Genomic DNA, 26,576 nt, shown 5'->3' on the forward strand with positions numbered 1-26,576 from the left:
TTATCTTCTTCTGGTACTGATCAGATTCACGTGAAGCAGCACAGCTATTGGTGTCTGAATTTGGAAGAAGGGAGAGGGAAGAAGTGAGGTGCTCTGGCACAACCCAGTTACAGCAACCCTGTAAATGTATGCATTCAATGCTGGAATTGTTTACAGAGCGAGTGCCCACCACAAGTGGGGCTAACCCTTTCTGTAGCTTGTTTAAAGCCACATTCATTATTCATTCATTCATTTGTTCACTCCATCAATCAGCATTTGTTGAGTACCTGCTATGTGACATTGCTGTGCAGAGTCATTATAATGGGATCTGGGGGTCTATTGCCAGAGAAAGGGAACCCACGCACACACCTCTGGATGGGCACTCGCTGCCGTCGGTGCTGGGTCTCATGACTGATGCTCTTATGAGCATTCCGCTACGGTTCAATCCTGAGCCTCATGGGAATAGGCTTTGATGTTAGAGAACTGAGGTGCCACCCTAGTTCCATTGCTTACTTGCTGCATTTCTTTAGACATGCTGTTTAGTCTATCCAACACTCCTTTTCCTCATTTGTAGAGAATGGATAATCGTAGTACCTATATCTCAGGGCTATTGTGAGGTTTAAATTAGTTACTGTATCAGAAACTTTTCACTCAGTGCCTGCCTCCATACATTACAGCCCGTTGCTATCATTATGATAGCTCATAATCCATGTAGACATCATTTGGCTCCTTCTATGGCGAGGAGACTTTCTGAACACCTTCCAGGAAACTGGCATTGCTCAGTCAGGAGAAGAGAGCATATTTATCGGGCAGGACTGGAGGGGAAGGAAAGAGTTCGCAGGGAACTTCCTGCCATTGTTGGGCTGGCTCCTCCGCATGTGACTCGGCTCAAAGATGCCCAAGCCTGGTCTTGCTGTCTCCTTTTTCTTTATCTTCTTGTCACTCTGAGGTATCCTAGGAGGAGCTAGTAGAACCTTTTGAAAACAGCCAAGGAGTGTCACAGATCTGGCAGGTTTCGTGCAAAGGCCCAAGCCACCTCCCACAGATATTCCCCCTCTCCACTTCTTCCCCAGCTGTCAGTCTCATCAGCATCTGCAACATGTAAGATGCAATTCTGGAGGTGAAGCTTAGGGCTCTGGCATGGGGCGGGGGGCTTAGGAGTCCCTGGAGTCCCCTAGTCTTTGCCTAGGCTATGGGCCCAGCTGTGATCCAGAGTTTACTTTCACCTCCAGCCCTTTCACATCAGTAGACAGCACAAGTCTAGGGCAGTGAGCCTGTGTCTTCTGTAACCCAGTAGAGGCCATTGGATGGGGCCCCCCTGTTGGTGCTGACTGGGGTCACAGTTTGAGCTGGCCTACCTCCTTGGACCCTGCTGCCCATCCATCACAGGGTGGGACTCCTGGTCTCACCATCCCGGCCTGTGTTACTTTGTGTGACCCCCGCCAGACATATTGCTCTCTTTATGGGTACCGACACCCCTCTTAGTCTGTCTGGCTTGAGCTCTCGGGACCTAGGGTCCACTTGGACCCTTCTCTTTGCAAGCTGATCTGGCTTGAACATTTGCCATTTGGGTTCAGCAAACATGTAATCCAGAACTGGCCAGGTGTGTTTCTATCTGTCATCTCCTTTGGTTTTCAGCATCTCATTTAATTCCTACAACGAAAGGTAGGTATTAGTTTCTCCATTTTCAGGCAGAGGAAACTGAAGCTTAGAGAGGATAAATGAGCAGTATGGGTGCCTGGCCAATGTACCTGCTGCCTTGCTGTCTCAGAAGTGAGACACTTGTTACACACAGGGGGCCTGTGGAGCTAAGTAGTGGGCCTAAGCATCTGTGGTGTGTTGTCACCATGCAGCCAGTGAATGGCCACCTTGGTCCTCGGAGAGGTTACAGTTTCACTGAGTCCTGGGGGACCCAGGTCTTTGTTACCTTTTCCTTTTAACTGAAGGAGAGCTAGCAATCACTAAGCACTGAGCCTTATGGTTAGAGGACATCAAGGATCCTGGCCTCTTGCAGAGCAAGAGATATTGCCTAGTTAAAGGCCACAGACCCCTGGGCCTCTGGGCCACCCATGAATGCTCTTGGTCCACAGTGGATCCAGTAAGAATGGCCCAACTCTGGCCTGTCAGGACAGTGGTCATCTTAACTTTTTATACAACAAACAATTATGGAGGCTCACGGTATCTAAGGCACTGTGCCAGACACTGTGGGGCCTACAGAAGTGAAGGAAGCATGGCTCCTGAGCTCCTGAAAGTTTGTAGCTTGTTTGGGGAGGCAAGCATTTAAGTAACTATCTAGACCATTCAGACAGCAGGATGGAGTACTAGGAGGTTTGTCCAGTGTGCTGTGTGACCAGATGGATTCCTTCTCATGGGAACTGGGATCAGCTTTGCATGGCAGGGGCATTTGTGCTAATGGTAAAAGCTGACAGAATTTTAGGGGTCAACAGAAGTGGGAAGATGTTCCAGGCTGGAGACAAAGCCTGGAAGGAGGAGTGTGTGTTCAGGGATGGGATGGCAGGTGCACAGGGAAAGGGAGGCCCAGATGGTCCTTAAAGATCAGCGGCTGACCATTCTCCAGTCTAACTCCGAATGCCAGGGCAGGAACCCGGGTATCCTGGCCCCCAGCCCAGTGCTCCTTCTGCTGCATTGCTGTAAATAGAAGTTTAAAGTGGTTCTCAAGGCCAGAGGGGATTGGGGAGCAGTGGCTGAAGCTTTTCCTCTGGATGGGCTGCTCCTGAGAGATGACATGTGAGGGGGTAGTGAGAATCTAAGGGATCACCTCCTCCTGATAAGCCAGAAAGCACCTCCCCTGTTGGGAGGCTGTGATGCAGCCAGAAATAGTGATCCTGCCATTGCATCCTAGCCCTTGAGTCCATCACCCCAGCCCTGCAGTCCTGCAGTCCTGAAGCACAGGATCTGATCCCCTGAGCCTGGCTCATGCACTTTGGCCTTCCAGGTCAAGCGTGGGGTATGACCAGAGCCAGGAACCATGTGGCACTGCAGGGCAACTCTCTACTTCTCCCTCCTGAAAGTCACCACAGTGGAAAATGTAGCCATCATTAAAAAAAAAAAAAAAAAGCAAACTCCCCTCTGAAAACCCTATGGATGAAGGGAGCACTTGAAGGGAACACCAAGTACACAAGGGGAAAAATGACAAAATGCTGCTTTCCTGGCCTCTGCTGCTGGGCAGCTGGGTGATTCAGCTGCAGCGGCTGCCCTCCTGGAACCTGTCGCAGGAGATGCCCTGGCTGCATGCCAAGCTAGGAGGGCCCAGCAGCTGGCATGGGACTCGCTTCCATCCTGGGGAGGCAACTATGTATTTATCTTATTTTTAGAGACTGAGTCTCCTTGTGTTGCCCCGGCTGGTCTCGAACTCCTGGGTTCCAGTGATTCTCTTACCTCGGCCTCCCAAAGTGCTGGGATTACAGGCATAAGCCACTGTGTACAGCCCAATTCTCCATTTTTAAATTTACTGGTTTATGAAATTTGAAATGTTGGGCACCACTAATTTAGGTCTACGACTTTATTTAAAGAAACTCTAAGCTTCACATATTAAAGACTAAACAGAATAGAATACCCTATTTGTTTTCTCTCAGCCTTGAATCTTTCCTGATCTTTTCAACCTGGTCATTCTGGTCTGGCTCACATGTCCCTTTCTTAGGGAGGACTCTTCTGATGCCCTAATCTAAAGCGTTATCCCCTTCCTATGGTTTGGTTTGGTTTTGAGCACACTTGTTTCTGTTTGAATGACCTTGGTGTTTTTAGCTGCAGGCTGGGGACTGTCATTTCCCCTTGGTAGAGTGGAAGTTCTTCTCTGTGGCCTAGGTCACTGTGGCATCCCCAGCACCTAGTACAGCCGCTGACACCACATAAGCCTCAGCAGAAATGTGTTGCCTGAATGAATGAAACCACAGATTGGCTTCCTGCACGAGGACCCACGTTTCAACCCTCTGTCCCTCCAGCACCAAGGCTGAGCTGCCCCTGCTGGTTCTCGGTCAGACCTGAGGAGAGAGGTCCTCTCTTCCCCACTCTTCTTATCTGTGCTGTGGCTAGCTTCTTAGATACCCCCGAGCCTCCTGGTGCCCGACGGCCCCAGCAGGCTAGTCAGACTCATTGTCTCAGTTGAGTTTCTTGGCTGCCGAGGCCTGAAATCTTCGGGGCCTTTGAGTAACATTCTGCCCTTGAGCAGGTTCACAGACTGGCTGGTCCTCTGGGAGACAGGCCCCTCCCTGGCTCTTCAGAGCCTCCTTGCAGCTTCCCCTCTTCTAGCTCTCTGCCTTGCCCAGAGTCCTGTGATGAGATGAGGGGAGGGATTGGGAAGTGCCAGCATGGGGCTGGGGCTGAGGCTGGGGCTGGAGCTGGAGCCGGGTGGTGCAGGTCTGTGTGGAGGAAGCTGAGGTTGCAGGGACTGCTTTGGCCCAAGAGTGTCCTGGACACGGCCTGGGAGCTCAGCAGGTGGTTAGTTGATTGACACAGGTATGACTACATTCTAGGATGGTTTTGGGGTTTGGGCAGCTGCTTCCCAGCAGGTGCACAAAGACCACAGATGCAAGCGCTTAGGAAGCCTCAGGTTGGAGGCCTTCCTAGCCCAGGGGGCTCCACATGCAGTGGGGCATTCTTGAGCTGGGCTGTCGACATGCCATACATGCCCAGTCATCTCATTTAACCCTCGTAACGGTCCTCTGATGTGCATATGCTTCTTTATTACCGCCATTTTTTAGGTGAGAAAACTAGAAGCATAAATAAGGTAGGCATTGCTGCCAGCTCCTGCGGTAAGTGGCAGTGACAGCATCTAGCCAAAACGTTTGATGCCTGATCTCTGCTCAGGGCAACTGGATCTGCATTGCTGCAATACCCCAGCTCTCCAATTCCACGTGAGCACACTCCACACTGGCTCGGCAGATACTGAGAGGCAGGTCCTGCTGCTCTCACCTTCACTGTGGCCTCCTTATCCATGCTGATATGGCTTGGCTGTGTCCCCACCCAGATTTCACTTTGAGTTATAATAATTGCCACGTGTCAAGGGCTGGGCCAGGTGGGGATAATTGAAGGGAGATGGTTTCCTCCATGCTGTTCTCATGGCAGTGAGTAAGTTTCATGAGATGTGATGGTTTTATAAAGGGGAGTTCCCCTGTACATGCTCTCTTTCTGCTACCATGTAAGATGTGACTTTGTTCGTCCTTTGCCTTCTGCCGTAATTGTGAGGCCTCCCCAGCCATGTGGAACTGTGAGTCCATTAAACCTCTTTCCTTTATAAATTACCCAGTCTCAAGAATGTCCCTATTAGCAGTGTGAGAACAGGCTAATACACATGCCTGTGGCCTCTCCAGCCAGCTGTGATCTACCAGGGCAGACAGCAGGACAGTGATGAACCTGTTCATTCATGTGAGGCCTTGGAGGCTTCCCCCCGGCACAGCGGGGTACACCTCAGAATCTTAGCATGGCTGCGCGGGTGGTTTAGGCAGGGGCTCCCTCCCTGCTGCCCACAGATGCCCCTGCCCTGTGCGAACGTGACTACTGCTAGTTTGTATAATGAGCTGCAGCAGAGTGTGCTCAGAAGAAGCAGAGCAGAGCCCCTCAAGCGTGGGCTGTGCCTCTCTCACTCTAACCTCAGAGCCTCTGTTCACTTCGAAGGGTGACCTCGGGCATCCCTTCCTCCACAGCTCCTTGGACCTTGGATGTTCTTCCATTGTGACTCCACTCAATTTGCGTGTCCATCTTCCCCAGGGGTTGGAGACAGAGGTGGAGTCTTGTTTTCCTGTGTCTGTGCACACAGCATGCTCACAGGGCACCGTGGGCATCCTCTGAGGGTTTGTTGAGCATCACTCCTCTTCTAGAGTTGGTTGATGCTTCAGTTCTATGATGGTCTTTGAACCTCCTCAAGTACATAAAACTCTTCACAATGTTGCCCACTTCTCAACAGTTGTCATTTCCCCCTTAGAGGCCAGAACGCAAACATTGCTTTGCCTTCTCTTGAGCTTGCTCTCTAGAGTTCTTGAGGCTCTGGGTCTTATCTGTGCCATAGACACACCACTTCGTGAGGGGCCAGGACACAGGCCATATGTGTCTCATCATGCCCAGGTGGTTTTTTCAGGGGCTGCAGAATGGAAACTCTCATTCCTCATGGCCCTTTGTACCTCTCACATTTCTTGGGCCTCTTTCTGCCCCTGGTCTGCAGCAGCTTGAAGGCGTTGCCATTTTCAGTTCAGAAGTGTGTCCAGGACCCTTAATAGATATCCATTATCCAGGGAGTGGAGCATGTCAGTCCACTCCAGTTCCATTCTCTTGTGAGTGTCCCGTGTCAATGAGCAGCATGAACACCGTGAGCCTAAATGGCTTGTGTTCAAGTCTTTCCTGGGTTCATGACCTGGAGAAGGCCCATAGCCTTTTGGTCCCATTTGGTCTTTGACACAGAGAGTCACAGTCATCCTCCAGTGCCTCCGTCCCCCAACCACATATGGAGACACGGCCTCCCTTCAGTGCACCGTGCTGGCTGCAGAATGGAAGCCTGACAATGGTAGTTGAAGAAGTGGCATTTTACTAATTGTTTCCTGTACATTTTACCCTCTATAATGTAGAAACAGTCTTCTAACACTTCCCTGTTGGTCCCTAGTCCCTGTTTTTTGCATCAGTGTCCTCACCTATTTTATCTGTTTATTCAGAAATTAATAAGTAAATGTCATTTGTATTTGACATTGCCTGGTAGATTCCTCCTGACATGGCTACCCGTGGAGGGCAATAAGGGAGGGGCCATGTCTGCTTTCCATGACTTCCTGGATATAATAAGATCAGCCCCACTGACTCCTAAAGTTGTATCATGTTAAATTATTTAGGACTTTTTTGGTTGCAAGCGACAGAAACCCAACTCAAAGTATTTTAAACGTAAAAAGAATTTGTTGGCTCATGAAATCAAAGAAAGTCTTAATAGTGTGGCAAAGGAGGTAGGAAGAGCAAATATTTTCATCCTCATTTTACACAAGAGAGAGGAGAGGGCAGAATGGGATATTAAAAGAATGGTCCATGGTGATCCAGGCTTAGCGACAGCTAGGATCCGGGTCACCCAAAGGGTGTGTGCAGTTTATTATTCAGGACTCTTTAGACTGTTACAATAAGAAACCCTGTTGGAAGGAAAAGGGAGAGAGGGGTGGTTATTCCCTTGGAGCATCCAAGGAAGTCTTGCCCATTCCAGCGACCCAGCCTCTGGAACCACAGTGCTGTGCAGATGAAAACCACCTGGATATAGGGTGCATGTCATAGGCTCTCACCCACAAGGCTACCCTGTGCAAAATATTCACATGCACTTTTAAGGGGGTCGTGGAATCCACTGAAACCTGTCCGGGGTTCCTGAGTGAAGCCCTTCTTCTAGAAAAATGTCTAGCTCATTGTGTAGCTAGCCTCTGGGATAGTATTGAGAGCAGAGCTTTTCAGAATGGGTAGACTTTTAGGTTCACGCCCCAGGGCACCAATGTGTGGCAGGTGGAGGCAGGATGTGTGGGGTGCCAGGGCTCAGCAGCAGCTTCCAGAAATTCCATGTTTACTTTTATTGTCTATGATTTTATATTAGAACTTCAGCTAAGGTATTGTTTTTGAAAGGATCTCTGCTGATTAAAAAATAATAAATGAAAAGTTAGAAAACCACAAATTTAAGCATGGGTGAGCCTGCCCACCCCCGACTTTCCTTTCTGAATCAGGTCAACTTCTCTGAATAGCTGTGCAGCCTAGAGATTCCAGGAATTTTAGAAACATTACCTATTTATTTCTGCTTGGACGTGACCCACACATCCTGCCCACGTGGAGAGAGACCTTGGTAGGATAACTTCTTAGAGAAAAAAAAAAAAAAAACATGAAACACCATGACCCCCAGCAGGAGGAAGCCTCTGCTGTTAAGACAAGCTTATTGTCAGAGGAGCTGTGCTTGGGATTTTTATGGTCCTTTAATCAAGTGCTGTGGTTCCTTTGTATTGTTCACCCCTCGGGATGTCTACCCAGGTTGGGGCTAGCGATGATGGGAGTCTGCAAGTCGTGAGCTAGCAGGGTCTGGACTTGGCCTGAGGATCTGCCCTACCTCCATGGGGCTCATGCTCTCTGGGTATGCCCAGGGAGTGACAGAAACCTGATGTAATCAATATAGAAGCTTGTGAAGAAGAGGGGGACTGTAGCTTCCAAGAGGCCAGGGCAGAGTGGATATCCAGGCACTGTGGGGGCAGACAGGTGATCAGCTGGGAGGGAGCAGGGTTGGAGCTGCAAGGTGTGCCTGGTGAGGAGCCTGGTGTGGCCACCTCCTGCCTGGGACCTCCCACCCCTTCCCTGGCCTGGGCTAGGATCCCCACCACTGCACGGCTGCACCACTTCCTTGCAAAGACAAGCGTTTAGTGTAGTTGTTTTTAACAAAGCAGGAGGAAGACTTTCTTGTGTCTGTATAATGCTTTCTTCCTTTTCAAAAAGCTGTTGTATGGGAGAGAGAAAGATAATAGACCTAGAGATAGTTAGGCTTGGATGATTTCTATCAGACCTAGGTTCGTGGTCAGGGGTCAGAGGTCAAAGATCATGAGACTGTCAGGAAGATTTTCCTTGAAGGTTAAGTGGGCATTGGATTCTATGAAAGTGCAGGCCATGGAATTGAGCTCTGCGGGGCACTTCAAAAGCTCACTGGGGCAGGGGCAGCAGCCAGGGGACTCCCCCTCCACCACCACCACCACCACTCCAGCCTGTGGAGTGAAGGGCAGGGTGGGCTTGGTGGCCAGGAATACCCCTTTCTGGAGAGGAGAAGGGAGGCGAGCAGGTGAGCCTGCCAAAAGAGCTGTGGCCAGGGTCATCTCTGGGGTTACAGCAAGGATATGCCAGGCAGACACAGGAGGTTGTCTGAACCAGTGCCTGCCAGACACCAGCTCTCCCACTTCTGGGCCTGGTGGGGAAGCAAGTGGTCACTGGGAGGGACTGCCTGTCTCTGAGTACAGAAATGAGGGAGGGACTTGCTCTTGTCCACTCCCTCTTGCTTCTAGAGGCCTGGGGAGCATGGCGGAGCACCACAGGGTCTATGGTAGGGTGGGAGAGAGCTCTCTGATGCTCCCCGGGGGTTGGCCTCCCATCTCTGCCCTGGTACCGTAGGCCATGTCACATCACCATTGGGACCATGTGCCTCAGAGATGAAAGACACAGGCTTCCTGCTAACTGGTTGGGCCTCTGTGGGCAACTTCTTTGACCTCACTAAACCTTCTCTTCCTCTTCCATAAAAATGGGCTGGATATACAGTGGAATTACCTGGTGAGCATTCAACATATACAAATTCAAATCTCAAATTCAAATTCAAAATTTGGCAAAGGAAATATACTCAGAAAAATATCCCTCCCAGCCTGGGTGATTTTGCACACCACTCCACCTGGGTTAGTTTCCCGGGGCCGCCATAACAAAGGACCGCAAACTGGGTGACTTAGAACGGAAACTTCTTGGCTCACTGTTCTGAAAGCAGAATTCCCACATCAAGGTGTTGGCAGGGTCACACCCGCCCTAAGATGCTACGGAAGGACCATCGCTCCCTTCCAGCTTCTAGTAGCCCCTCAGCTTCTTGCAGTGTCCCCCCAGTCCTCACGCGGCCCTGTTTTTACAAGGACATCAGTCATATCAGACCAGGGCCCCACACATGCACATTGCAATGTGTCCTCATCCTAACTTAATTACACCTGCAGTAGCCCTCTTTCCCAATCAGGCCATTCAGAGGAACCAGGGGTTAAGACTTCAGCATAAGAATTTGGAGATCACACTTCAACCCATGACATCATCCAGAGGACCCTTGACTGGGGAAGGAGGAAGCATGGGAGAGAGGCACAGGCCCCTCAGGGTTGGCACATCTCGGCCGCATGTGAGGACTGGGTAGAGACAACAATTTTTACACCAGAGGCCCCTAAATGCATGCTGACCACCTCGCCTGGCAGGCAGTGGTGGAGACAAGAGCCTTTTCCAGCCTCTGAAGGAATTAGTCTATGCTGGACAACTGGTAACTCCACTGTGGTCTCCAGGGAAGCAGGTTCATCCTTCAGGGAGGGTGGGATAATGGGTGTCCACGGGCACAGCCTGACCCATTGCTGACGGCAACAGCAGTGCATCATCCCACAGTCTAGAGGTGTTGGCCGGGCCACGCTCCTTCTTCCAAGGCTCTAGGGGAGGAGCCTTCTGCACTTCTTCCCAGCTTCCCGTGGCTGCCAGCAATCCTTGGCACTCCTGGGCTTGTGTCTGCCTCACTCCAAACACTGCCTCCGTCTTCACATGGCCTTCTTCCCTCTGTGTCTCCTCCATCTCTCTGTGTTCAAATTTACTTCTCCTATAAGGACACCCATCATTGGATTTAGGGCCCAACCAAATCCCACAGGACTTACTTCATCATAGCTTGATTATATCTGCAAAGATCCTATTTTCAAATAAAGTCACATTCACAGGTACACGGGGTTAGGACTCCAACCAGTCTTTCTGGGGAACACAATTCTACCTCCTGCGGAGGGTTAGGAGGACTTTACAGATGGGATCACACCAGGACTTTACAGATGGGGTCACACTGTGGTCAGGAGCACCAGCAATGGTCCTCGGAATGCCAGGGCTTCACCTCTGCCCAGGGGCCCAACCCAACTCCCGGCACTCAGCCCATGATGCTGCTGCCATTGGCCTGCCGGGTTGAGGTTGTGGCATGCCCTCTTCTCCTCTCTTGTGCCTTGTCAAATGCCTTAGAGCTCCACTCAACTATCACCCACCTGGCAGAACCTTCCCTGACTCTTCTCCCAAGAAGTCCTCGGTCCTTCCTATGGGCTGCCAGAGGCGCCTGTTCAACTTCAACTATCGCACATGGCACATATCAGCTTCTTCGTTTGTGTTCCCTTGAGTTCCCCTAGGCCTGGGACAGAGTCTTATTCTCCTGATATTCTCCATCCGGTGCACTGTTGCATGGCGGGCCTCCTACATTTGTCGAGTGAGAGAGAGACAAGGGTGGATGGATGGGGGCATGGGTAGGTAGATGGATGTCAAGTGTTACCTGAACAGAGAGGTCTTCCCTGACCCCTCCACCCCTCCCTCTCTCATCCCCTTGCCCTGTTGTGTTTTGCTCCATAGCAAAACATAGTCCTTTATCATATGATATACTTTGTTGTCTCTCTCCTTTCATTAGAATATGTGCTCTGTAAGAACAAGCATATTGCCTTTCTATTTCAGTATTGTATCCACAGTGCCTGAAACAACAATATTTATGAGATTGCAGGTGCATGGAGGGATGGGGGGATGGAGGCATAGACGGGTGGGTGGCTGGGAGCCTGTTGCCTAGGGGAGGCGTGTCACTCCTATCACAGTGTCAGCTGGTCACAGAGCCACCCGGCACACATGCTTTCTGCTCACTGTTTGTTTTGCCCTCCCTCCCCATCCCCTCACCCCCAGATTCAAGAATTATTATTTTTTTATGGCTGTCATCACAGGGCAAGGCCTTGCACTCCCTGCCTAGGATTATTAACTATCTGGGGCTCATGTTCTGGGGCCAGAGCTCTGCTGGGCCTGCCCTTAATCCCTCGGAAATACCCACCACACTGGGTTGTGAGATACCAGCCTCAGCCTGCGCTGGAATGGGCTGATTTTACATAACATGTTTTTGCAACCAGAGCAATAACATGCCGCCCCTCAGTGTCATGTCTTCCACAAGCACTGCCCTCAGGACAGGAGTGTATGTGCACGTGTGTGTTCCATGTGTACTCTGCCGGCGCTGCGTGTGGAAGGAGTATTAGCTTCCCTCCATCCCTGGAGAGGCTTGGTTTATATAATCTACTTGTCTCTCAGGCTCATTTAGTTACCGGAAGTGGTCAGATGTTAGACAGACAGGGAACTGCAGCCAGGTCTCAGAGCTCAGGGGAGAATGGTTCTCATGCAGAGAGGTTGGGGAAAAGCAGGCAGGGCCTGGTGGGTAGTCCCAGTGTGCTACAGAGGCACATCTGACTCAGGTAGACCAGACAGCCAGAAAGCCAGCTGGGAAACCCAAGGGCTGGTTCTCTCATGTGGGGAGTGCAGGAGGTGGAGGGGATACTTATACCTGGACTGATGTCTACATGGGGCCCTTTCAAAGCACATAGTAGAAGGATTTGCTGAGCAAAGAATTAAAGCAAAGTCCACTGTATGTGCTTTTAAAGGATACATTTCCCATTTACCATTCAAGGGATCTATCCTTTTTAAAAAGCAAGGAGGGGTCTTTGGTCTAAAGCCAGAACACTATCTCCCCTGGCCAGGCCACCAGAAGCAACAACTTATACTTTTTCCAGATTTCAGGAACGTCTTGGTCCTTCCTGTCATTGGGTGCCACTTGTCTTGGACATGCCACCTTTTCCAGCTGCATCTTAACAGATAATGTTTTAGGGCAGCTGTTTCCTTGAGATAAACTGGTGGGGGGCACTTTTCATTTTGATTGGTCTTCTCTTCTTCTCCTCCTCCTTCTTTTCCTCATCCTCCTCTTCTTCTTCTTCTTTCCCTTCTCCTCCTCTTCCTTCTCCTTTCTTCCTCCTCCTCCTTCTCCTCTTCCTCATTCTCCTTTTTTTCTTCCTCTGAACACATGCCATTCCCTCTACCTGGAATACACCACCCCCAGATATTTTTTACCTTTTTAATTGAGATATAATTTACATACCATGATATTCACCCTTTCACAGTATACAACTTAGTGGTTTTTAGCGTATTCACAAGGTTGTGCAACGATCACTACCATCTAATTCTGGAACGTTGTTATCACCACAGAAGGAACGCAGCATCCCTTAGCAGTCATTCTTCATTCTTCCCCTTCCCAGCCCCTGGCAACCACGAATCTACTTTCCATCTCTGCAGATATGCCTATTATGGACGTTTCTTAAAAACTGAAATCATACACTCTGTGGTCCTTTGTAACTAGCTTCTTTCCCGAACATGGTGTTTTCAAGGTTCATTCATGTTGTAGTGTGGCTCAGAACTTCTTTCCTCTTTATGGCCATATAATATTCCACTGTATATATGTACCATAATTTATTTATCCAGTCATCACTGGACGGGCACTAGGTTGTTGCCATGTTTTGGCTCTTATGAACAATGCTGCCCAGACCACTCACATATTACCTTACCTCTCACCAATGACTTTAAAGAAGCTCTGCCAGCCTGCATGAGCTGCACATCTGGTGACAGGTTTGTGACTCAGTACAGACTTTCTCCTTTCTTCTGCTGGCCTCACACTTGCCCCCTGTTAACACCCAAGTGTTCTTGTTTTGGGAGGAGTGTAGGCAGCACCCTGAGTTGTATGTGTCTCTTGGTACCAGCTACCATCTTGAGTTTGAAGAACAAGATGGCTGATTTTGAGGGGTTCTCAATGGAGCTTGTGTCAACACAGTGCCCCCCATTGCATGCAGGAGGAGGTTCCCGGTGCTGGAAGTTCTATGTAAAAGGCCCCAGGGAAGGCAGTAAGGTCCATTCATTTATTCACCTAGATGCCACATTGAGGCTGAGGCCCCAGGTGGCCTTATACGTAGGACCAGCCCTCTATAGCCCTGGCCTGGATTGTTCCTGGAGAGGGAGGACCTCAGAGGGTGCAAGGCTTTGTTCTGTCACCTCTGTCACTTTGTTCCACTCATTTTTCGCCTCACTATAGTCTGCCAGCCTCAGGCCAAAAACAGCGTAAAATAGAGCTTCTCCATCCTTCCCCAGCACACCACCCTGGACCACCAGGCACTGTGCAGATTCTCTCTTCCTTCCATGGCCTGAGCTTCCCATGCCCTCCCTCCCTGCAAATCACTTCCTGCTGGACTATTTTCCAAGGCTGGGGGCTCCATGAGGACAGGTGCCTGTGCTGCCTTGTTTGTCCTGGCACACTCAGCCCTGAGCAGAGTGTCAGGATCACAGGAAAGATAACGATGATGATGATGATGATGGCATCGATGACAGTGATGATGACAATGAGGCTTACTATGTACCAAGCATTATCCTATGTTCTTTACATGTTTCTGAACTCATTTAATCCTCACAAGGATTCTAGCAGCCAGATGCTATTATCTCCATTTTACAGATATGGAAACTGAGGCACATAGAGGTTAGGTCATCTGCTCAAAGTCACACAGCCATCAAGAGGAAGAGCCAGGATCTGACATTCACAGTCTAACTCTAGAGCACAGGCCTCTAACCACTGTCATGGTTTATACACATATACTACATATATGTGAGTTGTTCTGGGATGGATGGATGGGTGGACACAGGGGACCTAACAGTGGCTTCATGAGAAGCCCTGAGTGGCCCGGTGTGCCCCATTGAGCCACACTGAGTCTTGGGACAGGGTTAGCTCCCCATGGCTGCTGCCTGTGTGCAGGTAAGGAGGCCAGGAGGTAGGTTAAAGCCCAGGGCTGGAGGCCCACACCGAGGAGGCCGGCACCCCCTGGGCTCGTGTTACACTAGGGGCGATGGCCAGTTCCCTCTGGTCGGCCTCAGAGCCGAGATCCTAGTCCCTGCCGCCGCCGGTAGGGAGCCTCGGCTTCCTGTCCATTGTCTCCTTGGGGCACACCCAGTGTGTTCCTGAAGTGACCTGGAGAGGCAGGGAGGGAGGGAAAGAGGGAAGGGGGCCAGCCCAGAGCCTAGTCAGGGTGGGAGAGGGGAAACGAGAGGGGAAGACTTGGTGTTTTTCCTTATTTGTGTTTTGTATTAAAGAAAACAAATAATATCCTTTGAGAAAACCATTAAACAAAGCACATCCTAAGGCCCCAGAGGCCTATTGTGGCTGCCTGGAGCCCGGAATTCATTCATGCTTTCTTGGCTAGATTGTTGGAGGCAAGAGAGACAGGGGGTGAGAGGAAAGGATTGTTATTAAAATGTATTTTGAAATGTGTTGCTCCCTCCCTGCACTCAATCCAGTCCAGGCCAAGTGGCCATAACTCCAAGGTCCCTGTGTCCTCCTGAGTCTGTTGTTCTCCCATTACCTCTCTGGGAAGCTCCCCAAAACTGGCCAGTCCCAGCACAGCCAGAGTGGTCAGTTTCCCCCATGAGCTTGGGGGCTGAGCCCTGTGAAGGCAAAACAGTGGGACCCTCCTTTATGGAACCTGAATCCGGAGGGCTGCATGTGCCCCACCGCGGGGTGTAACCCACAGGACTATCATCTCTAACTCACTGTGTGGCCACTCTGGGCCTTGGGCTCCCTGCCTGTAAGGTGGGGAGTGGGCCAAAATAGACCCCCTCTGACTACTCTTCAGCAGCCTGGACCCTGTGGCTCCCCCTCATCCAGCGCATGCTCAGGTCCCTGCAGGTGGGTGGGAGTCACACTCAGGCTATGGCCTCTGCATCCAGGCCTATACCCAGGTGTCCCAGGTCCAAGCCAGACCACTCCCTCCCACTTGACTCCAAGCCTTGGTACCCCCTACTCCACCCCAGGCCGCTCATAATGGAATGGTAGTGCATGGTGGTGCTCTCTGCCATGTCCACACCAGAACACACTTTTCTGTTGGAGGAGGGATGGGAAGAGGTGGTAAGAGCAGAGCTGGCCATCAGCCCAGCTTGTGCAAATAGCTCTGCCTGTGATCCTGCATTTGCAGGATCTGCCCTGGGTTGCAAATAGAGGGTCTCTCTCCAACCTTGATGTAGATGTATAAATAGTTGCTGTCATGATGACAATACGCAAAAGACTATCCTTAGAATTTTCCCCAGTTCCTCCTTTAAAGTTGAAAAAGGAGCCTGGGCAACAAAGTGAGACCATCTCTGCAAAAAATCAAAAAACGAGCCAGGTGTGGTGATGTGTGCCTATGATACTGGCTACACGGGAGGCTGAGGAAGGAGGATTGCTTGAGCTCAGGAGGTCAAGGCTGCAGTGAGCTGTGTTTGTACCACAGCTCTTCAGCCTGGATGACAAAGCAAGACCCTGTCTCAAATAATAATAATAATAATGATAGTAATGTTGAAAAAGTAATTTAGCTAATTCCGTGTTTTCCTAAATACTCCCTAGGCAATATAGGGAAAGAAGATCTTGGGTAAAAATTTCACTGGGGGTGCCTGGACTAGGTTTAGGAGACAAATTTCCTCTTCACAGGGCTTAGGGTTTTCAGGCTTCACCTCCTTGGTCCTCTAGCAGCCCAGAGAAGAAGGGTAACATTCCCATTTTGTTATGGAACTTGTGCTTAGAGAAGTAACTTGTCCTGGGATGCACAGCCAGTGAGCTGCAGAACCTGGCCCCAGCTCTGTTGCTCATTTTCTGCAAAACCTTGAACCAGCTTGTTCATCTTTCCAGATTTGAATGTCTCATCTGTTATTCAAGGACTTGGACATAATGGATTCTAAGGTCCTCATTGTCCCTACTGTTCTTTGATTCTGTAATTCCAGCATCACTGCCTGGTAGGAAGTTCATTGACTCTACTGTTTTTCCTTTTTCAGTCTGGATTTGGTGGTTAGAGTCTAGTCTCTCCAAACTCTTGATGTCTTTCTGTCTTAGATGCTGGTGTACTTAGTGCAGTGCCAGAGGTGCTTTGCTCTCTTTCAGGAGTTACTAATGATCCCCCTTCCTCCCCCCATGACACAGGGCTACCACCCGATGCCCCATGAAGTGGAGATCGCACACACCAAGAAGCTGTTCCGCAGGAGGAGAAATGATCGAAGGTAGGAGAGACTTCGTCTTGAGCTTTGGGTTTTCCTTTCCTGCTTCTGCCATCTGTAGCGACGTCAGCTTTGGCCTGCATTTCGCTTTTCCCAGTCACCAGCTGATCCTGATGAGATGGGGTTGGTGGCATCGTGGGTTGGTTACTGGCTGGGGATTCCCCATGGGCAGAGTGGCGGCTCCACTTCTCTTGTTGGCCTAGGGATTGGCTCCCTTCAGGCGTTTGGCTGAGAGCCCACCATGACCACTGCCTCTTCCTGGGGGTCAGGCAGTGACCAGGCTTTGCAGTTCAGGAGGAAAAATGCTGTTTCCGCTGACCTCAAAGCAACAATAGTGGTCCTCAAAAAATAGGACTGGCTGGCTGTGTGTTTTGAGACATGGCCTCCAGGAGGCTCCTGGAGCTCACAAGTGCGAGAGTATCTGTTTTCCTCCTCCCTGGTCATTGGGAGTTGTCCCTCATGTGTGCTGGCTCTGCTGTCACAGGCAACACACAGATCAGCAATGGCACATGCTACTGCTCCCAAATTCCTGGGGGAGCCCACTTAAACTAAGGCAGAAACCGAGATCTCCTGTGGAGCTCAGACTCCTGGGTGACAATGGGGCCAGGAAAGGGGCAATGAGGTAGCCCTGGATAAGAACATGCAGCTAAAATTGAGCATCCTGGGAATGTGTGCATTTATTTTCGAAAAGGCTTTCTTATAAGGGGAGAGCTTCATGATATATTTTAAGTGGAAAAAATTCAGGTGCAGAGCAATGTTTCTTATGTGTGGCCATTTATGCAAAAGGGGGAGTTAGAGTATATTTTTTGCTTGAACATGCATAAATTATTTCTGGATGGAAATACCAAAAAAAGAACGAACAAAAAGGCTTATGCCTCAGGAATTAAAATGAGGTGTTCCTCTATAGGGAATGTATTCTTAGATAAAGATGACGGCTTTTGGTTCTACCTTTAATGAACAGAGAATGTTCTCTGAGGGCCAAGAAACAGCCGGTGGACATGCCTTGCTCAGAACCCTAGTGGCTCCTGTGCTCAGGCTGGCTGGCCACCTCCTTAGGCTGAGACCGGGGTCTCTGATCCTTCCCTACGCATGCACACCCTGAGTAGGGATTATTAGGTGGTGACTGCAACTCTCAGGGTGGATGTAGGCCTGGGTACCCAGACTGCTTTGTCATCCACTGGTGGATTAAGTGGATCTGAACACATTCACAGAGGATGGCAAATGTATAAGTAGCTTGGGAAGAAGGCAGTGTCCTGGCTTAGAAATCAGAACCACCAGACACTTTCTGTAGAAGCACCAGGCATCAAAAAGGAACACTGAGCAGGAAGAGGTGGACCCAGGCCTGTTCCTGCCTTGACCAGAGTACAGTTTATTGCATCGTGTGTGCTGCCTTTTTGCTGTGCAGCATCACAGAGGCAAATTCCTGGTTTCTGGGTTCCTGGTAGAGGGAAGAAGGAGGCAGTACCCCTCAAGGAGGAATAGGGTTCACAGGGGCCTGGGAGGTGTCAGAGAGAGCAAAGGCTTTACGTCCTCTGCCTCTGGCCCTGTAGTCTCTGATGGCAGGGAAGACCCAGAGTGTGTGTCTGGGAGGTGTGGAGAGTCCCCGAGCTTCCTGATGAGAAGTCACCCTCTGCCCCACCTCTCTGCGCCCAGGCAATGGCAGGCTGCCACCCAGCATCCAGGTCAGCCTGCATGTCCATTTCTGGGCCAGGTCACCTCACTCAGCAGGAAGACCCTGGACAGTGGCAGGCCTCCGGAAAGCAGCAGCGTGACCCAGGGATGTAGGAAGAGGAGTGTGGCATGCAACGGCTGGGAAGCCGAGCTTCCGCTGAGCTGCGCTCACATTCACCAATGTCCGGGTTAGGTCAGCACACCTCCCAAAGGATGTGGACGGGCCAGGGTCCAAAGTGAGGCAATAAAGATGATTAAAGGGGTGGAAAGTATGTCCTGTGAGGAGTGCTGGAGGGCTGGGGCCAGGGAAGAGGAGGCCGGAGGGAAGGAACATCGTGCCGTGAAACTCATGAAAGATTTATACGGAGAGATGAGGGGCCGCTGCCTCCATGTCCACAGGGACCCAGACTAGAGGAAGTCAGCTTGGATGGAAGAACAGAGTTTTCAGCTAGACTGAAGACAGACTTATGGAGCAAACATCTTGACCATTTGGGGCAACACTGTGCAAGTCAGAGCAGCAGCCATGCCTGAACACAGAGCATGTGCTCGTCGGGGCGCCCTGCTCTAATTCCTCTTCTAGGTGCGGTAGAATCCGTTACTCACTCACAGCCTGGAGCTGTCGTGGAGTCCCCAGGTGATGGGGACTTTCAGGAGGAAAGCAGGCAGCCATATAGTTTAAGGACCTTTTTGTCTAAAAGCAGGGGTCTCCTGAGTCTGTTTTGGGAAATCGTGGGATTCTGACACCCAAAGAGCCGCTGCAGAATATTATCAGGTGACCCCTAACCTTCCCAGCTAATGACCCATAGTAGTAGCCTTGCTAAGTGTCAAACCTGCATATTTGACCTTGGAAGTCCATACTTGTGTGCCGCAGGTTCACCTTCCTAATATTCTGGGCTTAAACTACACTGGGAGGGGCTTGCATTTCCTGGGCACGCATGGTGGCAAAGGGAGAAGTGACCAGAATCAGATTTGGTGGCCAAAGGGCACAGCCAGCATCTGTGCCATGCCTCTGATCTCCCCCCACCATATGAAGGGAAAGGGCCAGCTGTATCCCTCTGGTGGCTTGGTGGCTCTCCTTGGAATGGAGAGGGGTCTGTGGCTTTCCATCTTCCTGCAAAGTGGCTGGAGTTGGTGTCCGATAGCTGCAAACTCCAGGCAGCATGAGCATGTTGCTGAAGCTAGGAGCGTGCAATTTCCCACAGCCTGGAGCAGGGATTTTCAGACTGGGACCTAGAGTCCTAGGCTTCATCAAAGTCTGTGTCCCATCCCAGTTCCAGCTGCACTCTCAGGGGTTTTTGTGTGCCTTTAGTGCTTTTATTTTCCACTTGTTTAAGTCTGAGGCTGTTAGCAAGCTGAATTATATAGCAGTTTAGGGACATGCCCTGGAATTAGGAGCTGGATGGGAATCCCACCTCCTCTCTTCACTCACACTATGATCTTGCCAATTACATCACTTTTGAAAGCCCTGTTCCTTCTTCTACAAAATGAGTTCACTAGTCCGGGAGCTGAAAGGAGCTGATTCTAATAAAGCACCTAGAAACACGGTCTTAATGTTGGCCCACTCTGCAGGTCAGAGGGGGTCCTAGGTGCTCAGGAAGGCTTTCAAGGTAAGTGTGGAGTACAGGTGTCTGCAGTGAGCGGGGAGCTTTTGTCCTGTGATTGTGGTGGCAAACCCAGAAAGCCTTGCCCTGCATTCCCTCCAGGGGCGGGCCGCTAGGATCAATTGTTCCTTCCCCTGGATCCACTTTTAAAGCCCTACCCACACTGTCAGAGGGGGCAGAGCCTGGGCTAGCAGGGAAGGAGGCCCCTTCAGAATGGTCACCTGCAGACTCTGCTCCTGATGCCATGGGCTGCGTCTAGTGAATTGTGGATGTCTTTTTTCCATTTTGAAAAAAAAAAAAAATTAAGCTCATGGACAGTTCAAAGGTTTCCTCAAGAATGTTCTTGACATTTGAACAACTAGTAACCACTTGTTTGTTTTTGGAAGCTAAGAAAAGACATTCGCTGATTTCAGACAAAATTATGCATTTTGTGGCATAAATGTGCTAAATGAGTGTTCCACGCGTTCCTCAAAGAGCAGCATGCCTTCTGATGCTCTGGCCCCATGCAAGTTGGAGACCTGTTGCTTGGAACGGGGGCTGCTAAGGCTCGTTCCCCGCCTTCCCTCAAAGCTTTCTTCCCAGAGCACATAGACCAGAAGAGCAAACTCACTAGAGGGCTGGAGACCTGGCGCACTGCCCAAGTTGACACTGAGTGAGGTCCCTCACCGCTGGGGAGGATATTTTCTCTCCCCACCGCACCCTGGCTGCATTTAAGAGATGAACACATTAAGGCAATGAATGGATGTTGTAGCCTGAGCTCCCTGGGAAGCAGGCTCTGGGACAGTGATTATCAGCAGCTGCTTTTAAGGGCATGCCTTTGGTGTTGATACTGGTAGAAGATCAAAAAAGGAAGTGGTATCAGCAGAGAGAAGTTGGGCTGCAGTGCAGTCTTAGAGAGTTCTGAGCCTGTAGGGGAGGTTCTGAAGTTGGGGTGACTCTTTAAGAGCTGTCCCAAGATGGGGTAAAGGGGCGGGCCTTGATACCTCCATGTCTGTTGGTCATCAGGCAGGGACTGCCCAAGGAAGGGAGCGTTACCTTGGGCGGGGCTGCGCTCTTTGCCCAGAGCAGTTGTCCTAGGGGTTGGCAGCTGAGGGCTGTCTGCACAGCACTTCCAGCAGCCAGGAGGCAGTGCCCCGCTCCTGAATGTGTATCACAGCAGACACTGCAGTGAAGCACTGTTCAGTTCTCCTACTGGGATTGGTTGGGCTGTACCCTGTGCCATAAGCTGTGCCCAAGAATACGGGAAGTATAGGGTGTGGCCCCTGCTCTCGAGGGCTTGAGCTGTAGCTTGCGCAATGGTGCCTTGACTCCAGAAGCAACCAGAACGCTGTGCATGACTGTCAGGCATCCACGTGTTAACAGGGAGGAAGCTTAGAGAAAGCAGCCATCCTGGGAGATGCTCCAGAATGCTTCCTGGAGGAGGTGGGGCTTGAACTACTAGTGAGACTTCCAGGAGGATTTGGGAGATGGGAGGGTGTTGGGATGAGAGGAGCGGTGCTTGCTGCCTCTGTCCTGTGATTGACCGTGACTGTGGCTTGGTGTCCTCTAAATGCTCCTCTGCATCTAAGCAGGCTCTGGAGCCAGGGATTCCCCACATCCCCAGAAGTCGTCCCCACATGGCTCCCTAGAAACAGAGCCAGGTGGGTGGTGCTCACAGCGGCCACCACCCCCAACTGAACTACATAGAAGGGAAAAGCCATTGGAGCCTGCCAGCTCCTGATGATCCCGCCTGACTGTCAGCAATGTCAGAAGACCCTGCAGGCTCCAAAGCCCGGCCTCTTAACCATCAGAAGAGGTGGCTAATGTAGGCATTAGTGGTCCATCGCACCGTGCCTGTGTGGCCAGGGAGACAAGAGAGCCGTTCTCCAAATTAATTTGTTTCATTAAGTGAGGTCTCAGAATGGTTAATTTACTCCATGTGCAAAGCAGATTGAAACGAAGAAGAAAAAAAGACCGTAGCCAGCCCAGCTAGTGTCAGATGGCTCCGCAGGACTAGAGGCAGGGGAGCGAGCCATCCACCTGGCGTGCGGAGTGGGCCACATGCTGGACGTTGCAGGGTGGCCACAGCCTACAGCAGCGCTTGCTGCCTCTGTCCTGTGATTGACCGTGACTGTGACTTGGTGTCTTCTCAATGTAGAACAAATTAAGAATTTTGGGGCTGGGCGTGGTGGCTCATGCCTATAATCCCAGCACTTTGGGAGGCTGAGACGGGCAGATCACCTGAGGTCAGGGGTTTGAGACTAGCCTGATCAACATGGAGAAACCCCGTCTCTACTAAAAATACAAAATTAGCCGAGCGTGGTGGTGCAGCCTATAATCCCAGTTACTCGGGAGGCTGAGGCAGGAGAATTGCCTGAACCTGGGAGGCGGAGGTTGCAGTGAGCCGAGATCACGCCATTGCACTCCAGCCTGGGCAACAAGAGCGAAAATCTTTCTTAAAAAAATAAATAAAATAAATAAATAAATGAAAAATAAGAAGAATTTTGTCCCTCCCTCTCTTCCTCTGCCAACGAGAACCCAGACCCTAAGTGTCAGTCATCAGATTGGATTTTTCAAGCTCTCTGTAACATCATCTAAGTCACTGATAAAAACAAACAGGACATATGGAACTTTGTGAATAGACTAAAAAGCACTCAATTATATACTTAAAGGAGTGAATTTTGTACTGTGTGAATTATATCTCAATTAAAAAAAAATTTAAAGAATAAGGCAGGTCCCAGGATGAAGTGATGTGGCAAGCCTCTTGAAACACCCCTTCAAAATTTTTTTTAGCAACAGGGTCTTGCTCTGTCACCCAGGCTGGAGTACAGTAGTGCAATAATAGTTCATTGCAGCCTTGAACTCCTGGCCTCAAGCAATCCTCCTGCCTCAGCCTCCTGAGTAGTTCTAGGGACTATAGGCACCCGCCACCACACCTGACTAATTTTATTTTTATTGCTTGATTGATTGGTAGCGATGGAGTCTTGCTATGTTGCCCAGACTGGTCTCAAACTCCTGGCCTCAAGCGCTCCTCTCCCGTCAACCTCCCAAGTAGCTGGGATTATAGACACAAGCCACCATACCCAGCTACCTCTTCAACCTTGATATTTTCAGGCTTCCCTAAATGTGTCAGGCTAGTAACTGTTTCAAAAAAGGACATAGATTTGGTCTGGCCATGACTTGGTCTGTGTGAACCTGTGCTAGCTATTAGTGGTCACCTTTTTTCTTCCAAACCATCTGTTTGGCAATCTCTTTTGGAGAAATGATATCCATATTTTTCCAATTTTTGAAAATTAGACTGTGTATACCTAGCTACAGTCTCTAACACTTTTGTTGCATTAGTCAGAGTTTTCCAGAGAAACAGAACTGATAGGATATATTGAGAGGAACAGAGAGAGATTTATCATGGGAATTGGCTCATGAGATTATGAGGCCAAGAAGTCCCACAGTCTGCCATCTGCTGCAAGCTAGAGAACCAGGAAAGCCAGTGGTGTAATCAACCCAAGTCCGAAGGCCAAGAAGCAGGAGCATGTATGAGGTTCGCAGCGTGACCGTAAGCATACCATGTGTTACAGCATGGGATGTCCAAGGGCAGGAGAAGATGGATGTCGCCACTCAAGAAGAGGGAGTAAAGTCACCCCTCCTCTGCCTTTTGTTCTGTTTGGGCCCTTGGCGGATTGGATGGTGCCCATCCACACTGGGAGAGAGATCTTTACTCAGTCTACTGACTCAAAATGTCTCATAGACACACCTAGAAATAATGTCTTACCAGCTAACTGGGCACCCCCTAGCCCAGTCAGGTTGACATGAAATTAACCCTTATATCTGTTCTCCAGGATTCCTCAGACATGGTCAGGGGCCATTTATGACCTCATGTAAAGATTTCTTTTACTCCAATCAATATCAATATCGCCCCATTCCCGAGGCATGAAGGTGAGCACTCAGAGCACCCATTGCTCTCCGTGGAGTCTTCCAGGCCCTCAGCGTCTGACAGATGCGACAACTGCAGCTGCCTTTTCTGGGCTGGTACCTGTTCTCTTGCAGAAGGCAAACTTGGAGTGGGAGAGGTCTACTTTCTTTTTGCCACCTCTTAATTCTACGCTGTCTGCCCCATCAGTAGCCTCATGTGTCCCTCTGACTTCTCACTCTCAATACGAAAATATGCTTCTACAATTGTCTTTAATATTTTTAAGCCCCATTCCTTGACACTGCTGTGGCTTCTCTATCCCAGGCTTTGATGGTCATCCATGACTACAGGAGGCCCCACATTCCTTTTCACATGTGGGCTCATGGGCAAGGACTCTGGGGGATACCAAGTGCCTCTCGACATTCCTCTCTTTAAGTCACAGCTGCTATCTGGAACTTGCTGCTCCTTTTAGCATCTCAGAACACTCTACCAGTCATAGAGTCCCGCATCCTACAAAAATGACCAGGTCCCCCAGATCTCGCCCACCGGGAACTGATGAGGAATTAACCTAGTCAGAGTCCTATATCTATCCATCAGCTCATTCACATGAGTTGTTAAGTTAGCTCTTTTGGAAGTGCAGTCCATCCTTATTACTCATTGATTCATATTTGCACATTCGCCTACTTGTAAAACTTATTTGTAACACCACACTCAATACTCATGGTGTTTTTGCAGTCAGTCATTGACACACAAACAGTGAAAAATTTGAGTTGCCTGACCTGCAAGATCCCAGTCCAGGCCAAAGTAACACTCTGCCTCCTTGTTTCATCTCTCATACTATAAGCAAGCACCCTTCTCATGGTTCTGTTTACTGCCATGTTTTTCACATTTTTGTGCTTTTCCTTGGTGAATTTGCTATTTTAAATGGCTCCTAAACATAGTACTGAAGTGCCGTCTACTGTTCTTAAGCGCAAGGAGGCTGTGATGTGCCTTCTGGAGAAAATGTGTGTGTTAGATAAGCATCACTCAGGCATGAGTTATAGTGCTGTTGGCCGTGAGTTCAATGTTAATAAATCAACAATATGGATTAAATAAGGTTTCTTTAAACAGAAACACATACAAAACGAGGTTATGTATTGATCCAGTGGTGAAAATGTTGTGACCAGAGGCTTGCAGGAACCAAACCCCGCATTTCCCCTAGGAGTAATAGTTCAGTATTCACTAATTCAGTATTTGCAGCAACTTTATGGAATGCAACTACCATAAATAATGAGAAGTGACCATACTTGCTCTTTAAAACAGAGTAGAGAGATGCTGAAGATAAAGAAGTATGTTGTAGGCAACAGGATCTTAGGTCTGAGTGATTTATCTTGTTCGTGTGTGGTGGTAGCTTCGCTAGGGGATGAGATGGGGACGGGGGGATGCTTCTTCCAGTGGTCATTGTCCTGCATGGTTTGACTGAGCCTATCACTGCTTCATTTGCACCATGCTGGGATGCCACTGTCGCTGAGGTCCTCGCAGACAGCTCAGCCCTGCAGTGACTGTCATTGCCATCCTGTCATCCGGAGCCCAGGGACCGCAAGACAGATCTATGCTCACTTTGCCCACGGTTTGTCTTTCCATCCCAGCAAGGAAATTGCCCTCATTAAGTCCCTGCTAAAGATAGATAAGAAAATGGGACAGGCAAACCCCCACCTGGCAGGCAGCCCTGTCAGATTCTAAGCAAAATGAGTCAGATAAGAATTATTTTTAGGATCCTTCTCCTCCTCCCTCACGCCCACCCCAAAGCAGGCTCTCTCTTGAAAAGAAGAGCAGCTCATTTCTTCAAGCCAGATGTCCAGGTCCATGTTTGATTGAAATGGAGCCCCTGATACACCCAGAGAAAGCCCCACGCTTTGTACAAATCATGATGGTCCCAATAATCCTTTGCACAGTGCAGCTGCCTCAGGCCGCACTCCTGGGCAGAACAAGCTGTAGAGAGTGGCCCTGTCGAGGCTGGCCCACAACTCACCCATGAGGGATATACCTTCCCCCGATCCCCATGCTCAGGACTTCCTCCCAGCATCACACTTCATGGGAATACAAGGCTCTGGGGGCCCTCTCCCATCGGGACCCACATCCACGCGGGGGCCAAATGGGTAAGAAAAGAGGTTGCCTACAGCTCATTTTGGCAGAGCCCTGGAACCCCCTGTGCCCACCAGGCAGTGGGCATCCCCTAGTTCTGTGCCCACAGTTGGAGAGCAGAGTACTACTCTTTCTCGATCACAATAATCCCCTTTTCCCTAGCAATTAGAATTCCTTCAGACCGCTTAAGCCCTAAATAGCAAAGGGAGACCCAATGACAAGAAAGGTGACTGAAGAGGACGTAGGGGCACATGTCTAGTTACCTGCAGGACAGGAGGGCTGCTCCCTGAGAAACTGGCCCTGGAGAGATAAATGCCATTTCCCCAGGGTCTGCGTCTAGGATGGGACGTAGAATGGACGCCTTGGGAACCAGCCACCCAAGCTGGTTTCATTACTCCTCCTCAGAGGTCTAGTCTCTTCTGAAATGCTAGGCATTTGAGGATTGGCTCACAAACACTAACACCCAACCCTTCATTCCTCTCTGGAACCCCAAGCAACCTGGCCTCTGGCACCAAGCCAGCCCAGCCCTCCCCAGGGACAGTGTGTCTGGTGGGCAGCCCAGGCCCAGGGCGAGGCTCACTGGCTTCAAGACGAGCTCATCTCTCACCAGCCAGGGGATCTTGGGCCCTGGACAAACCATTCTTCTTATGTCCCCAAGGACACCATTGTGCAGCCTACAGGGATGCCATTAGATGCCATGTGATGGCAGA

At 50.1% G+C, this 26,576-nt stretch overlaps 1 protein-coding gene across 17 annotated transcripts in view; it reads left to right on the forward strand.

Moving 5' to 3' along the window:
- CTIF (cap binding complex dependent translation initiation factor) overlaps positions 1–26,576 on the forward strand; it is a 326,114-nt gene that overhangs the window by 160,238 nt on the left and 139,300 nt on the right. For all 17 annotated transcript variants that reach the window (XM_055368763.2, XM_063699211.1, XM_055368767.2 and 14 more), the window contains one exon: positions 16,511–16,587. In XM_055368763.2, the coding sequence (XP_055224738.1) occupies positions 16,511–16,587 (77 nt within the window). The remainder of the gene's footprint in view (positions 1–16,510; positions 16,588–26,576) is intronic.

This window comes from Gorilla gorilla, chromosome 17 (assembly GCF_029281585.2).
Source record: "Gorilla gorilla gorilla isolate KB3781 chromosome 17, NHGRI_mGorGor1-v2.1_pri, whole genome shotgun sequence".
NCBI lineage: Eukaryota > Metazoa > Chordata > Mammalia > Primates > Hominidae > Gorilla > Gorilla gorilla.